The 17,628-nt window shown below is 34.5% G+C and overlaps 2 protein-coding genes and 1 non-coding gene across 3 annotated transcripts; 2 read left to right on the forward strand and 1 right to left on the reverse strand.

Annotated features, from left to right (window-relative positions):
* Positions 1-1,379: 1,379 nt before the first annotated feature.
* On the forward strand, positions 1,380-7,663 carry LOC123896849 (auxin response factor 6-like). Its single transcript, XM_045947256.1, has 14 exons — positions 1,380-2,431; positions 3,031-3,143; positions 3,520-3,618; positions 3,730-3,786; positions 3,876-4,031; positions 4,125-4,209; positions 4,308-4,398; positions 4,669-4,833; positions 4,923-5,045; positions 5,151-5,226; positions 5,343-5,490; positions 5,639-6,810; positions 6,915-7,105; positions 7,218-7,663. The coding sequence occupies exons 1-14, from the start codon at positions 2,389-2,391 to the stop codon at positions 7,414-7,416; spliced, it is 2,718 nt and encodes a 905-aa protein (XP_045803212.1). The 5' UTR covers positions 1,380-2,388; the 3' UTR covers positions 7,417-7,663.
* Positions 7,664-10,650: 2,987 nt separating this feature from the next.
* Positions 10,651-12,443, forward strand: LOC123896850 (60S ribosomal protein L38). Its single transcript, XM_045947257.1, has 3 exons — positions 10,651-10,806; positions 11,707-11,890; positions 12,181-12,443. Exons 1-3 carry the CDS (start codon positions 10,804-10,806, stop codon positions 12,201-12,203), a joined length of 210 nt encoding a protein of 69 aa, XP_045803213.1. The 5' UTR covers positions 10,651-10,803; the 3' UTR covers positions 12,204-12,443.
* Positions 12,444-13,655: 1,212 nt separating this feature from the next.
* LOC123900237 lies at positions 13,656-13,771 on the reverse strand. The gene has a single exon (XR_006805889.1). It is a non-coding gene; the product is annotated as a U5 spliceosomal RNA (small nuclear RNA).
* Positions 13,772-17,628: the final 3,857 nt, after the last annotated feature.

The following is a 17,628-nucleotide window of genomic DNA, read 5'->3' on the forward strand; positions in this document are numbered from 1 at the left end:
AAATCAAATCTCTTATTTATACCTCATTGTTAGTAGACATTCTTGACCTTCTCAAGAGCGACTCTCTATCATCAATTAAATTACCTTTTAAGTCGTAAAAAAATATAAGGTCATAAACCGTGATTAAAATTTTTGAATTTTTAATACTAACCTACAATAAACCACATATTTAAATTGTCTATGTTTTAAATGGTCTAATCTAATAATACGAGTACTCACCTTTTTTTTTTCTTTTCACCACAAGTTTATTCTGGTTCGTGAGTCAGTTCTGACATCAAGTGATTCCGATCCCCTCCCGATCGCAGTTGCGAGTGATCAAACCGTGATTCTCCCTACTTAGTTCATCGTCAATCACCACTAAAACAACTAACAATTGGTATAGGAGTACTCACCTTAATAAGAGTCTTGTTAGCATTGTTTAATGAATTTATTGAATCAATAAAAATGAATTTTATAATAAATACACAATTTTTTATAGAAATGTTATTTTTTTAATTTTCTTAAACAATACCATAAAAAGAGTTTGTTAGCACTTTCCAATTATTACTGATAAAATAAAACAGACTAAATAAGTCAAAAGAAAGAATATGATTGAGGTAAATGGCAGACTACTGCCTTGACAGAAGATATACAGTGACAGTAAAAGAAAGAATTTAATGATAGGAAAAAAAATGGTAAAAGGAACAGTGAATCTTAGGCAGATGTAGATTTCCCTCCTTGGTTGTCCGAAAATGAAATGGTGACCACCAAAAGTAACTTTATCCCATTTCATAAACAAGTTTTTATTTTTAAACTTTATTTAATTATTAATTTAGTTTTTAGTTTGAAATTTTTATTTATTTTGATTCATCTATTAATATATCGGATCAAGCTAGATACATTTATAATTAAATAAATTAAAAAATTAAAAATTATTAATTATATGCGGGAGTGTGGTGATGAGGTGCTGACGTGGAAGTGTTGGATCAAGTGTCGCTGCCCGCTGGTGTGTGGTTAACTTTCTTTGATAGGGAATTCTCTGATGGTTTTTAAATCTGTTGAGATTTGCAGATTTTTTTTTAATCCTTGATAGTTTCCAAATCTGCTGAGATTTGCAGGTTTCTTTGTATCTGGTTGACCTCTTCCGCATCGGTGTTGACTGTTTGAAGGCGGACTGCGAGCTGAGATTTATCTTCCGGTTTTCACTCTAATGTTGCCCAATTAATTTTTGGCTCACAGAGCTGCTTTTTGGATTATGATAGGTCGATTATTTTTGATTCGAGATCGAAAGATTAAAGTCTAGTGACATCTTTATAGGTCGAGTTGATGATATTTTGTAGTGGTCCAGAAGCTAAAGAATGTCCTTTTAAGAATAAAACTAGAAGTGTCCTTCTAAAAATACAAATCAATACATTGTCAAAGTAATATTGCATAATACTTATGCAAAAATTATCTCTTTTAATTTCTTGAACAATTTTAAAGACATTTGTTTATAATGATAATAAAAAAAAAATTTGCAAAATTGTAAAACCCTCTCTCTCTTAAAAGGACATCCCAAAAATAATGACGGTTGTGTTCTGATTGATTGAATAAAGCTGAGAGAGAGAAGAAACAGAGGAGAGAGTAGAGAGAGAGAGAGAATCAAAGGTGTTAAGGTAAAGCAACAGTAGCATGGCTACCAAGTTACTACTACACTTCAATTACTACAACTAGTAGCAGTAGCTCAATCACCACAACACAACAACCATTGTAGTTTAGTTTCTCATTTTTCTATAACTAGAAACATCATCCACCACTCTTGTTCTTTTTTCTCTCCCAACATTAAAAAACACAATCTTTATCCTTAAACACACTCTTGTTCTTTCTGGGTTTGTAAGATCCGTTCTTTCTTCTTTTCTTGAGATCTATTTGGTTCTCAAGTTTTTATCTTTTTAACTATTCAGCTTCTGGGTCTAGCTGGTTTTTTCAGATTATTGCTAAATTTGGTTGTTGTGACTTGTAAGAAACAAAACTGCATAATATAGTTGATTAAGCTAAAGATTGTGTGCAATGAAGGTTTTAGTTGGAGATTTGAACGTGGGGTGTTGGGGGTTAAGGAAGAGGACAACCGAATGAAGCATAAAGTGATTGTTTTTTGTTGTGAAACTGGTTTTGGTTGAGGATTCAAGGGTAGAGAATCTTTTAGGTATATTTAGATTTGAATGAGTTTTTGGTTGGTGAAAGGGGGGGTAGAGTATAACAAATAATGATATTGTGTAGTAGAAAAAAGAAAGAGATTAAAAGGGTTGATTTGTGGTGGGAGTGTCATTTTCTGATAATTTTGTTGCTTAATTGGTCTACTTAAAATAAGTGTTTTTGATTGTGGGCTCAAGTTTTGAGTTTACAAATTTCTTGTAACTTTTTGTTCAAATGAGACTCTCTTCAGCTGGTTTTAGTCCTCCACCCCAAGAAGGTACGTTCATACTTAATTGCTTGCAATTTCTTCTTCCTTTTTCTTTTCATTTATGTTTCTATGAACTTCTTATGCCTACTATTTATAATTTATGGTCTTATCCGGTAATCTAGAATTCGGCAGAGAGGTAATTAAAATTGGTCAAGGATTGTTCGATTGGAAACTTGGGGGATTAGAATGTGTATTGTTTTACTTTAATCCTTGGGGGATTAGAATGTGTATTATTCTTTCATTTTTCCCTTTTTTGTTAATATATTTAGCCATTGAAGATTTTGTTATCTAACAATAACATGAGGGATTCTTAATTTTTATTTATTTTATATATATATATATATATATATATATATATATATATTTTTTTTTTTTTTTTTTATTTTATTTTTTTTTTGAGGTGGAGGGTGTGGAAATTCATTTTTTTTGGGCTGTATTTTCTCTTGTTTATGCATATCTAAGGGATTAGAGAAGTACTAATTTGGTTTCATTTGTGAAATAAGCACCTTTAAGATCTTGGATTTGGCAAGAGTATCCTCTAATCAATTTGTCTTTTGTGACAAGCTATGAGCTTTTTATATTACATGACATTGAGATGGATTTTGCAGGGGAAAAGCGAGTCCTAGATTCAGAACTTTGGCATGCATGTGCTGGCCCTCTTGTCTCTTTGCCAGCAGTTGGAAGTAGAGTTGTGTACTTTCCACAAGGTCACAGTGAACAAGTGAGTAAAAATGTTGTGATGTTAGATTATTGTATTTGTTATGCTACCACAGAATAATCCTTGTGGACTGTGTGTGTTACATTCTTTTACTAATGGTGAGAATAAAGTAATACTAGGAATCTCTTGTTTCTGGTCCTGAGTATCCTATGCAGTACTGCAGTCTTTTGTCTCTCTTTTTGTGTTTTGCTACCACGGTTTTAAATTGCGGTTGCATCACAAATTTTAATACTGCGGGGAATTGCAATCAAGTGCGGCTAATACGACTCAAATCGTGGTTGCGGAGACATAAAAGCCTGGATGTTGCGGCCCAAATTGCAGCGACAGACTATTTTTGAAAACATGTATCCTAATTCTAACTTGTCGCTTTTCTGTGTAGGTGGCTGTGTCAACTAACAAGGAAGTGGATGGTCATATCCCAAACTATCCAAGCTTACCTCCTCAGCTTGTGTGTCAACTTCATAATTTGACTATGCATGTATGTCTAGTTTACATTTTTTAGTCACAAGTGTTTCCTTTTAATTCATTTTTCCTGTTTTCGCATTGTAACCTTTTGTTTTCTATATCTAATTTCTTGTTTTGTATCCAGGCTGATGTGGAGACTGATGAAGTGTATGCGCAGATGACCTTGCAACCTCTGAATGCTGTATGACACATCGCCTTAAGCAATAACTGGTTTTGCAATTTAAATAGATATATTCATTCTTCGACTTTTAACATTGATTGTATTTGCAGCAAGAGCAAAAAGAGGCTTACCTTCCAGCAGAGTTGGGAACTCCGAGTAAACAGCCAACAAACTACTTCTGCAAGACTTTGACTGCTAGTGACACAAGCACTCATGGGGGATTCTCTGTGCCTCGCCGCGCAGCTGAGAAAGTGTTTCCTCCATTGGTAAAACACTTGTCAAAAAGTCATGCTATACATAATTTCAAAATATTCACCAAATCGATCAACTTCTCAACTCTTCATAATTTTGACTTGCAGGACTTCTCTCAACAACCACCTGCTCAAGAGTTAATAGCAAGGGATTTGCATGGTAACGAATGGAAATTCAGACATATCTTCCGAGGTGAGTTCAGGAACGGACTAGAAGTCTATGTTTCACGTTGAGGGCCAAAAATAAGTCCAGATTTTTTAATGATCTTTGAAGTTTTTTCCACCTTGCAGGTCAACCTAAAAGACATCTACTTACAACTGGGTGGAGTGTTTTTGTGAGTGCTAAAAGACTTGTTGCTGGTGATTCTGTGCTGTTTATCTGGCAAGTGATTTTATTGTCAAAGTGAAAATCTTTCTCTGCTCTCGACTTCATTAATTTGTTCTACGACTACTCCACCTTGGATTTTGTTATTCTTTCAATACTAAAATATTCTTACTTACATGTGGTTCAGGCTTTAAGAAGTGCCGTTGATTCATATTTTTTGCATCTGATTCCTTATTATGATACATGAGAGTTGTGGATTATGTTGGTATTTATGTGATTATATGATATCTTGTCAATGGTGTAACTTGAGTGCATCTTCTTCAATAGGAACGACAAGAACCAATTACTTCTTGGCATCCGCCGTGCTAGCCGACCACAAACTGTGATGCCTTCATCGGTGTTGTCAAGTGATAGTATGCACTTGGGACTTCTTGCTGCAGCAGCTCATGCGGCTCAAACCAATAGTCGTTTCACTATTTTCTATAACCCACGGTATAATAGTAACTAGTACACATTTGCAAAACTTTTACGTCGTGGTATGTTTATTTTGATTGACATTATATTTCTTTAAAAAAATTCAGTGCTTGCCCATCAGAATTTGTCATACCTTTAGCAAAGTATGTTAAAGCTGTGTATCATACTCGAGTTTCAGTTGGTATGCGTTTCAGGATGCTTTTTGAAACAGAAGAGTCTAGTGTGCGACGGTAGGTCTTTCAAACTTCACTGTTCAAAATAATATTGTATAAATTCTTTCCTTTTTGATGTGGTATTGAACGATAATGTAATACCAATATATTTTTCTCGTACAGATACATGGGTACAATAACGGGCATTTGTGACCTAGATTCTGCCCGGTGGCCAAACTCGCATTGGCGATCTGTAAAGGTTTGTATGAAAATACTGCAGATATTTCAATATTTCTGATATGTTTTTCCATGTCAGTTTATATTCATCAACTAAAGATTTTAAAAACTAAAATACAGCTTTTACTCGGATTGCAGGTTGGGTGGGATGAATCCACTGCAGGAGAGAGGCAACCTAGAGTGTCTTTGTGGGAAATTGAGCCATTAACAACATTTCCTATGTATCCATCACCATTCCCCCTTAGGCTTAAAAGACCGTGGCCTCCTGGATTGCCTTCGTTCAATGGTTAGCTTCATGTCACCTTTAGGACTGAAAGTATTATTCACAAGTTATTTATTTTTTCGAGCACGTAACTATTTTCAATTTCCTAAGCTAGTTACATTTCAAAGGATGTTTCATTTATGCATTACTATTTTCTTTGAAATGCTGGCAGGCATGAAAGATGACGATTTTGGCATGAATTCTCCTTTGATGTGGCTCCGAGACACCGATAGAGGTCTTCCATCTCTTAATTTTCAAGGGATTGGTCTTAATCCTTGGATGCAACCAAGGTTTGATCCCTCCATGCTGAATATGCAAACAGATATGTATCAAGCTGTGGCTGCTGCTGCACTTCAGGACATGAGGAGTGTCGATCCTTCCAAACAGCATCCTGGTTCCTTACTTCAATTTCAGCAACCGCAGAACTTTCCAAACCGGACTGCTGCTTTAATGCAGGCGCAGATGTTGCAACAGTCGCAGTCTCAACAGGCTTTTCAAAATAATAATCCGGACAATCAAAACCTGTCACAATCTCAGCTACAAAATCAGAGTCATTCTCAGCAGCATCTACAGCATCAGCACTCGTTCAATAATCAACTCCATAATCATAATCAGCAGCAACAACAAACTCAACAGCAAGTGGTGGATAATCAGCAGAACTCTGGTTCGGTCTCTACAATGTCTCAGTTTGTTTCAGCGCCACAACCTCAATCACCACCACCTATGCAGGCTCTCTCTTCACTATGCCATCAGCAGAGTTTTTCTGATTCAAATGTGAACTCTTCAACTACTATTGTTTCTTCTTTGCACAGTATCATGGGTTCGTTTCCGCAGGATGAAACATCGCACCTTATGAGCCTACCTAGAACAAGTTCTTGGGTTCCTGTTCAAAATTCAACCGGTTGGCCCTCCAAGCGTGTTGCGGTGGATCCACTCCTTTCTTCGGGAACATCTCAATGTATTCTGCCTCAGGTGGAACAGTTAGGAAATCCACAGAATACCGTATCTCAAAATGCTATTACATTGCCACCGTTTCCTGGTAGGGAGTGCACAATTGATCAAGAAGGGAGCAATGATCAGCAAAGTAATCTTTTATTTGGTGTCAATATAGATCCCACGTCTCTTCTAATGCATAACGGGATGTCGAACTTCAAGGGGATTGGTGGCGGCAACAGCGACTCGTCAACCATGCCCTATCATCAATCTTCTAATTACATGAACACCGCAGGTACCGATTCTTCATTGAATCATGGAGTAGCACCTAGTATTGGTGAATCCGGTTTCTTGCATACCCCGGAAACCGGGGAGCAAGGAAACAACCCACTGAACAAGACCTTTGTGAAGGTGACTTTTCTCCCTTGGGATTTTTATAATATTATTAACTCTCAAATCAAAATTCTATCATTATTCATCACTTGCATTTTTATTTTGTACATTGTTTGTTACAGGTTTATAAATCAGGGTCCTTCGGAAGATCGTTGGATATCACTAAGTTCAGCAGCTACAATGAGCTGCGTAGTGAGCTCGCCCGAATGTTTGGACTTGAAGGCGAGTTGGAGGACCCTGTAAGATCAGGCTGGCAGCTTGTATTCGTTGACCGAGAGAATGATGTTCTTCTCCTCGGCGATGGCCCTTGGCCGTAAGTATCCCATATCCTACATTCATTTTTCCTTTCCTTTTATATGCTAAATTCAAAACTATATTATTGCACCTACACTTTTGTTGCTTATACACGATCTCTCTTATGACAGCGAATTCGTGAATAGTGTATGGTGCATCAAGATACTTTCGCCCGAGGAAGTGCAGCAAATGGGAAACACTGGCCTTGGGCTTTTGAACTCGGTTCCAATTCAAAGGCTCTCAAATAGCATCTGTGATGACTATGTGAGCCGTCAAGATTCAAGAAATCTTAGCAGCGGAATAACAACCGTGGGATCTCTAGACTACTGAAAGATGTGACTGTTAATAGTCTGCATTTTCACACTTTGCCGATTACGGAACGCGTTACCTAAATGCAGTTTATATTATATTATTATAGTCTTTTGTTTTTGTTTTTCTGTTTTTCATGCTAGGACTATTCATAAACAAATACTGTAACTATATGCTATCTTTTCATTGTGCTAGCTACAATTATATACAATACTTAATCTGTTAGGAAATCAATGTGTGAATTTAAGATAGTTTGTTCTGTCTAGAATTCAACTATACCAAACTTTACTTTTAGTCTTGTTTGACCTTTGATGAATTATGGTTGAATTGTTTGGTAAAATCTTTATCACATGCATGAAAATAAATGACTAGTTGATATTTCAGATGATGTTGGACAAATGGACCTTATAGTGATGGGTAGAAGTGTAGAAACCATTTGGTGAAAAAGAGGATGTGACTCTTTGAACATGAAGAGGACACCAAATGCATGTGATGTGTTTCATGCTTCCTTTCTATTTAATGTCAATGTGGCCCTCTTTTGTCGTTTGTTGGTTTTGCTCCATTCACCCTTTTTCACCTTTCATGCAATTCTTTTGCTTCATCAATGGTAAAGTGAACGCTGTATATTTGTCCATTTCCATCTTGTTTGATCATATCTTCTACATGCCACTTGGCTCCAAAGTATTTGGAATTTTTAACACAAGTTCCTTGCCTCCATTGTCCAAGGATGAGGATCCTACGCGGTCAGTATTATGTGACTGCACGACTATTGTAGTCACTGACTGTATAGGATCCGGGTCCATTGTCCAAGTTGACATTCTCGAAAAGGAGTACATCATAAGAGTCTAAGTATTTTTACTACTATTTGATGGTTAAATTAAATGTGAATACTTTTCCTACTTAATTTAATCATAATTTATGTTTCTAATATTTGTCTTTTCCCGCTAAAAATTGCACTAGTACATTTAAAGGAAGAGGGTGGTAGAAAGAGTCTAATTGAGGATTTGAGGTCACTTCTTTAGTTGTGACACTAGCTTAGGTTTCCTAGTGGGAATAGGTGAATAAAGAAGTTGGAGTTGAGTATAGGTATGTGCAATTTATTTCGATGCATGTTGTGGGGTTACCTTATTTGTTGGGACTTTTTTCAAGGTATGGAATGGTGACAAGGTAGGGCACTATCTACAATAATAATAGAAGTAATACAATGTTTTAATAAAGAGTTGGCAAACCAATGATTATAACTCCACTTTATATATTTTTTAGGTGAGGAGTTACTCCTCTTGATTCTTCTACTTTCTTACTAATTTCTATCACTTTATTTCTTACTCTACTTTATTTCTTACTCTATTCTTTGGTTTCTGTCACCCACAATATGACCAAAAAGATTGTAATTGTGATAAACTTATTTAGCACGTGTTTAGATCTTATGGCTTATTGTTGGTGGAAATAGTGACTGCATTTATGATCATTTGTCATATACTCCTGTTTAAGTTTATACATGTCCACTATAAGCATATAATCCCTTTGTCCCAAATTGAATGAGTCAGTTAACTAACTGTTATACACTATTCACACATATTGTTTTGATCATGTTTTTTTCCTAATAAGTAAAAATATATATTAGCATATAAGATGTTGGATTCGTCTTCATTAGTATTTTAAAAATATCAACATTTTATAATTTTTACTATTATAAAATTAAAGATATTAATCGTCAGAGTTATGCATTGACATACGTGCCAGAGTCAACTGACTCATTCAATTTGGGACGGAGCCAGTATATCATAAAAGTTATGTTGAACTAAGATATTGATCTTCTAAAAAAGTGTCAAATTATTTTTGGCTGTAAATTTGCATTGGCGATGGATTGATCCCATGTAACTTGTAAGTGAGTATTTTAGATATAGACATTTTAGTCATTGAAATTCTACATTAATTTAGTCTGTCCAATTTGTGAAATAATTTATTAGTTTCTTAAATTGACTGTGTAAAAAAAATAATTGAAAACATACCGATTAATTTATTTATTTTCTCAAAATTTGGGTCACAAATTTAAAGATTTATATGCTTGTTTTGATGAATCAAAAGACTATTTAAGTGCTTAAAAAAAAGACTATTTAAGTAAAAATGTATGGTTTTTATTAATTTTGGTGGATGTTTATTCAAGAAATATTTTGGTCAAACAACTAAATTGATTGAATTTTTTTAATTAAAAAACTAAAATGCTATTTGGTACACTTGATGGGCTAAATTCACTAGCCTTACAATTTTAAGTAAAAAAAAAATCTATTTTCTCAAATATAGTTATCGGTGAATGAGTTGAGTAGGTCACAAAACCATGACAAATTTGGTTACAAAATTCCTTTCATGGTTTAAATGACAATAATTTGATAAATCAAGGATTGACATTTGCTTTAGTAAAAAAAAAAGGATTGGTATTTGCAAATGCTATGGGAAAGAGGCCAACGTATCAAAACATGTTACTATAAGAATGTTTGGCATATATTTCCTTGTTCAGCTAACATAACATGTTGCTAACAATAGATCGGTCTAAATGGTAGGAAATTTTGACCCTTTAAGTAAGTGGTTTAGGGTTAGAGATTACGAGTCCATCTTCTCCGATGTGTCGTATGGTACTTGCTCCATGCTAATAACTTTATTACTTGTGGCAAATGTGATGATTGTACCTTAGGTGCAAACCATTATTTATAGTAATTATGAGATCATATTTACTCATAGTATAGTTTCTAGCTTTACTCGGATGGTCATTATGGTCAAGTCGAGATAAACGTTGTGCATCCATGTCTATGATGCTCACAATTGATATACGAAACGTTGGAGACACATCTAGTATACTATATAATCCTTATATCTAAAATGGGTTTACCTCAAGTATAATATCCAGAGTAATTTCTACGCCACATCATCTTCTTCGGATCGTATTTATGCCTAGGTCTCCCTTTATTGGGTCATATATATGGGTTTGTCTTTTTCATGAAATATGGGCCTCCACATCAATTGATCCAATTTTTCTTTGTGTTGGGACTTCTTATGCTAATACCATTACAATAGGTTAATTAACATATTATTGAATAATAATACAAAACTATAAGTTTTCTTATTCATAAAAAAAATACAATAAAGTTTTCTAGAGTTTAAAAAAGTAATTAATACTAGTAGTAGTAGTATAAGTTTTTTTCCTACCCTGGTTGTTTCTACAATCAGTCTATATTTGGGCTAGATAGAAAAGGGCCACAGGCCCAAATCAGATATGGGCTTTTTCAGGTCCAAATCCAAGAACTAAGAGATAGTAACTATTAGGTTTAGGGTTAATCAGCGGCATTTTGCTCCCTTCAACAAAATTCACATCACATTTCCTTCCATACGCTCTCACTGTCGCTTGCAACAATGGTGATTTCTCATTCCCACTTTCTTAATTTCTCAATTGCTTTTAAGTTTATTCTTTGTTCGTTGGATTCAGTTGTTCTTCTGCAATACAAAAAATCAAAATTGATTTTTTTTTATTTTTTATTTTTCATCATAAAAGTGTTAGTTTTGTTAGAAAGTATATTTCTTTGTCTTGGGATATTTTATGTGGAATTATTCGATGCTTAGGTTGGTTAATTTAAGGTTTACAATTAAGTTAGTGAAAGTGTTACACTTGATGAATTGATTTGTTGTGAGGGTCATAATTTAATCATGATAAAGAGGGTTATTGGGTTATACTTTTTGTTTAGGAATTTGGGTTGTAAAGAAATCAGTGTTTTTAGTTATAACATAGATACTAATTGCTATATGATGTTTTGTGAATTTATATAACCATTACTTTTATCATGTTAAGGACTTGTTTGGATTGACTTTTGGATTGAGTTTATCTACTTCCGCAAACGCTTGTGAAACTGCTCGGGAGAGCTTATGGAAATAGCTTATGACAAGTCCATAAACTTTTTCCAGCTTATAGAAATAGCTTATGACAAGTCCATAAACTGTTTTCAGCTTATTTCCATTAACTCTTCCAGGATAGCTAATGAGCATAGTTTACAGCTTATATGAATACAAATTAACTTTGTTTTATCTTGTTATAGAAATAACTTATAATTAAGCACTGCTTTTTTTTTAAAAAAACTTATAATTAAGCACTCTTATAACAATTGCTTATGCTATTGGCGTTTAATTAAGTTGGTTAGACAAACTGGGCTTAAGTTGCATAAATTATGTTTTTTAGTTTGTTGTTGATGAAGTATCTTTGTTGATATAATATTTGTATCGGTATGCCAATTGTTCTGATAATGGGTTTGGTGCTGTACACAGCCTAAGCAAATCAACGAGATTAAGGATTTCCTTCTCACTGCCAGAAGGAAGGATGCAAGGTCAGTGAGAATCAAGAGGAGCAAGGATGTGGTTAAGTTCAAGGTCAGATGTTCCAAGTACCTTTACACACTCTGTGTGTTTGACGTTGAGAAAGCCGACAAATTGAAGCAATCACTTCCTCCAGGTCTGTAATGGGATTTAATTTTTATTTTGAGATTTTTATATTTAGCATAGGAAATTGGAATACCATCAGTTCAGCTATGTATAAATGCCAACAGTAAAAATATCCACACAACATTGGCGAAACCAAATTTGTCACAATTTTTTTAGTAGCACATTGGTTATGTGTTTCATGTGTTTTCTTTTGGGAAATTCAAAAGGATTAATGTGTGCTCCTTAATTATTTCAATTTGTGCTATATTGTAGTCTTGTTGTTTTGTGCGTCACAACTTACAATGCTCTTGATGTTTGCAGGTTTGAGTGTTCAAGACCTGTAGAGTTATTGGATGAGAAATCAAGGAGAGGCATCTGTTTCATTCTTGTTATATTTGTTTCTCTGTAGCTGAAGTTTGAATTTTTGTGAGTTGGTTTGTATTTGAGATCATAGCCAGGAAATGGTTTTTGTAATTGAAAATGAAAGATTTTTATGTCTGATGGAACATTTCAGTGCTATGGATTAGTTGTGTTAAATTAACTTATGTATTTTATATTTACATGTGTTTGTGTTTCTGGGATAAGGTTTGGAATTCGAATGATGGAGAAATAGTAGAATTGAATAATAGCTACGGTTAATTGATGAGTTTTATAAGTCGATTTTTATAGCGGTAGTTGACAAGTACTTTTCTAACTCTTAAACTGTTGGATTATTGTTTTATTTCTTGTTTCGAATTCTAAATAGCAGCTAGAACTCTATCCTATCTAATGATACTTTAAACAACCATTTGATTTCTCTCTTTTGTGAGTAATCAAATCTAAAAACTTGAAGGGAATGAAAATTTAAATTCCAGATATCATGGTAGAGTAGTCTATGCAGTTACATGCATGAATGAAATTATAATTCTTAAAGCATACAATGTTCAAATTGGAACTCACAAACACTATTTCATTTTGGACAAAGAAACCCACTTTTTTCTCGTTACACTGAACTATGGTGAATGGAGATCGTCATCAACATCATCTTCAAGAACATAAAAAACATCATCAACATCAACACCATCATCTTCAAGAACATCATTAACATCATATAATTCTCTCTTTATAAGGATTAAAATGAATTAAAAATTCTCTATGGTACTTTCTTGTTTTAACATGTGCATTCGACTTTCCTTAAGGAGTGATTTCATGCTCGAATCCTCATATGTAAGTTTTGCACGGTTCCATTCACGTTTTAAAACCACTTCATCCAATTTTATCATGTCTTGTAGTTTTAAATCAAATAGATATGTATGATCTGGTTGTATCGGGAAGTCATCCGATGGATAGTCAAGAGTGCATTTACAACCATTGATGATCTGGTTGTATCGGGAAGTCATCCGATGGATAGTCAAGAGTGCATTTACAACCATTGATGATTAGTTTGAGAAACAATATATCAAATTCATTGTAGGTGTTCTTGTTAATTATCAAAACGAAATTGACAATTCCCTGTAATCATACTCAAACCACTCTGGAATCAATTCAGTTCCTGGCAAACAAAACATAGTGCCTCCACCTTCATGCAATTCACAAAACCTGATTGAGTAGTAGCATATACTTCTACATGAGGAACTCAAAGAATCACAATAGACAAGTAATCTAAATTTGGAGGAATGCCTCTAATTTCTTGAAGAAACTTGCAATCAACAAGTTAGAGGGTTTTTAAAGAGCTATGTTCTTTGATGCACAATGGAAGAACTGTGAAATTATCAAGAAGAAAGACCTGAAAATTAAATTTTAAACTATAATTGCAGAGCTCTCCTTTGGAGAACTCTTCCAAAAATAAGCGTATACCACTTATAGTGACAAGCACACGGTATTCTTTAGTAAAAGGCGAAAGAATAGTTCGCTTTGTGCTTATCACATGGTTGCGTGGTTTGGTTTCAGAGTGTTGCTTTCATTTTATAGCACAAGCATCATACTTGCCCACTAACACTGGACGATGTGGGACTTTCTCACATAACATATACTATATTATTCACACACTTAACATTTCAGAGTATTCACCATTTCTCCTTTGTTTTGTGCCTCCATAACCAAACCTTTCATCCCCATTCACTAATCCACCAATTAGGAGTTAATATATAATTATTATTTCATTGAATTCTAATCACAAAATTGATTTTCACAAAGTAATAAACTATATTTACAAGTGAGAAAAACTTAGCAAAAGAGGAGTAGGGATGGATGTGGTTAAATTCAAGGTCAGATGTTTCAAGTACCTTTACACACACAGTGTGTGTTTCATTATTATTACATGTCTTTTGGCTTTAACTCTTAACTCTCCTTATATTTCCCATAAAATGCATCATCTCAAGTTGGTGAACTCAATATAGTGTATTAATAGCATTCATCTTAGTTGTATTCTTGAGACTCCTTTACTTGACATGCTAATTTGGACGGATAGCATGCATGGTCAATATAGTGTTAAAAGTCGATATAAACTTTTGTTGAATGTTACAGGCAAGGTAGAATCTGTGTCTCAACAGAAAGATTGGTGCAGCCTATGGAAAATTCTAGCTCCATCTAAGGCTAAACATCTATTATGGAGGACTGTCAAAGAGTGCAGTGCTTACCGACCCGTATGAGATTACAAGAAAGGTGTGTGTTCCTTGTCAGTTATTATGTCCACTTTGTAACCAACACAACGAAGATGATTGGCATGTACTATTCGGTTGTGAAGTTAGTATTCAAGCTTGGCAAGCAGCAGGCTTAGCGCAGACCATCTTGCCTCGGATCCAGCAGACCTGCAATGTTGCAGATGTCATTTTTGATATTTGCTCGTTCAAAAACAAGGAAACAGCAGGTTCTATCGCAATGTTACTTTGGGTACTGTGGAACAATAGGAACAATCGAGTTTGGAATGACATGCACGAACCGGGAACAACCTTAAGAGTCAAAGCTCAACACCGTTGGGCTGAATGGTTTTCAGTTTCACAGGTACAGCATAACAGGACTCAAACTGAACAACATCAGCAGGCACTCGATGGGAGAAACCAGCTCAAGGATGGTACAAGTGCAACATCCATGCGGGATTTCATAAAGAGCTAAATCGGACCAGTTTTTGGTGGTGTCTTTGTGAGATATGGGACGGTTTGTCACTGCAGGGACGGCGTGGATGATGGGGAGCTTCTCCATTGTCGAAGGAGAATCCATAGCCTTGCTTGAAGCATTGAAAGCATTGGAACAAAGAGGCACATCTCATGTAATTTTTGAGCTGGATTCTAAAAGCGTGGTAGATGCAATTCATCATTTACGCGGTGGTAGTTTTGAGTTTAGTTCTATTATTTGCCGTATCAATAATATTCTGTTATGTAATCCAAACTTTAAGTTAAGTTTATTAAGCGGCAAGCGAACATGGTTGCTCATACACTTGCTAGGGCGGCCATTTCTTGGTCTAGTCTTTACCTACTTGTATTACTTGTTAATGAAATGAGATAGATTATTGATCGTCAAAAAAAGCATTCATCTTAATTGTTTGTATGAATTCTTCTGTTTAATGACCAACCAAGAAATGATAACTTATTGTTTTACCAAACCAAGCGATTATAACTTATATGTGTAACTTTTCTTAACCGACCGTATCACTCATTGTCTTTGTCATTCAATCCTCAAAAGTTGGATAGTACTCTGCCTTATATCCTGATATAGTGCAGGTCTTTATAGTTTAGCAGAGGAGGTTAACAGTTTCATCTGCTTCTTTTCACTAGTCATGCTTTGCATTCTGGATGTACATAAACTGATCAGCCATGTTACCAGCTGGTGACCATCATTCATATACTTGTAGTCTAGGCTAAGATTCTCCGACGAAATGTGCATATGATCGTCAAAAGACATCTTGTTCTCGAGTCTAAGGAAGTTCTGTACTGTGAGCTTTATTTATTGGCAGACAACATACTTCATTTACTAAAGTCAATTCTTCGATTTTTGGTTGATGGTTATGTTAAACGATTTGACATATTTGAATTGTGTTGTCTGAAATTGAGTGCACATGGTGGCATCAACAATTTGATGTTACTCAATCCGAATTTAAATATAAGCAAACAAATATTCGTAACGTATAATGGAAGCAAAGAAGAAGACACTATAAAATTCATATTGGAAATTATGAGTCAAGCTCAACATCATAGCACAGATATGTACAAAACACTGAAACCAAACAACAGTCCCAAAAGGGCTAAAAGGCAAAGAAGCTACTCCAAATTTATAGTAAGCTGTTCTTGACAAACAAAATAACGAAACAAAGAAAATTAGATTATTAGTGTTATTATATGATGATGAAATGAAATTTGTCATGTCTATCCCCAAGTAGACCAATTAGCTTCGAATATGGCCATAAGAACCCTAATCAAACACAAACAACATATTTGTTAATTACTAATTAGTCCAAAAAAGTGATTTATTTTTAACATTAAGAGTCTAATTAAGAAAGTGACTCGCAGATGCAGCAAAAAAACTGTTCCATCCTTATTGTCATAGATCACAAATCCAAAACTTCCTTCAAGTTCTTTGGGGACTTGATCAGCTGGATATGGACCCCTGTCACGAAGTGTCCGATACGCCTCGATTATAAACATGGCCTCATTGCCTCCCTTTGATAGCCCGTATTGTTTGTTCAATTTACTAAGGTTATGCAGATTACCCATAAAAGCACAGTATATATGTTGTCCAAACCACTAAACATATGACACATTTTTTGTATTAGCAAGATTACTCAATAAACATATATTAGTTAACATTTCAGTATATTTCATCTTTTCTCCTTTGTTTTGTGCCTCCATAACCAAAACCTTTCATCCCCCATTCACTAATCCACCCATTAGGACTTAATATATAATAATTATTTCATTGAATTCTTATCAGAAAATTGACTTTCACCAAGTAATAAACTATATCTACAACTGAGAAAAACTTAGGCAAAAGAGGAGCAAAGGATGTGGTTAAATTCAAGGTCAGATGTTCCAAGTACCTTTACACACTATGTGTGTTTCATAATAATAGCTACGGTTATTTGAAATGTACATTTCTAACTCTAACTGTTAGATCATTGTTTGTTAGATTATTGTTTCGAATTGGCCCTAAAGAAAACCACCGTTTTTTTACTTGAGATTACTCTAATGTTAGATCATTGTTTGTTAGATTACTCTAACTGTTTTATTACTTGTTTCGAATTGGCCCTAAAGAAAACCACATTTTTTTTAAGGCAAATTCTTAACTACCCATTTCAAGATAATGGGCTACTCCACCCATTTGACTTGTCATACATTGAACCAAATAGGTGGCTTGAGTTTTAAGAATATCATTAAGTTGTTAATTTTTAAATATTTGCATATTAACCCCGAAAACATTAATGGTAAGCCTTCATTTCCAAGACAAATAGATTAATGTCAATATTCAATAATAATCTAATAAACAGAGCATTACTCCGATTCAAATTCACCCGCACTCATACCTGGGAATTGAAATTCATCTGCTTCATCTCATGCTTCAATGCATTCATTTTTTCACCAAAAAGTTATGCTGGGAAAAATATAAATTGAGTTTGTCTGCAACTCTTCTCTTACTATCATTTTTGTTTATTAATTATAATACGCCTCATATTATTATTATTATTATTTTAGATAAAAAAAAAATTTCAAGTATTCTAGTGTCTAAAGATTTCACCTTTAAGGTGAATAAGTGAGATAATCGGGGTTCGAATTCAGCCATCTGCATATTTAATCCAAT

Source organism: Trifolium pratense, linkage group LG7 (genome assembly GCF_020283565.1).
Source record: "Trifolium pratense cultivar HEN17-A07 linkage group LG7, ARS_RC_1.1, whole genome shotgun sequence".
Classification (NCBI taxonomy): Eukaryota; Viridiplantae; Streptophyta; class Magnoliopsida; order Fabales; family Fabaceae; genus Trifolium; species Trifolium pratense.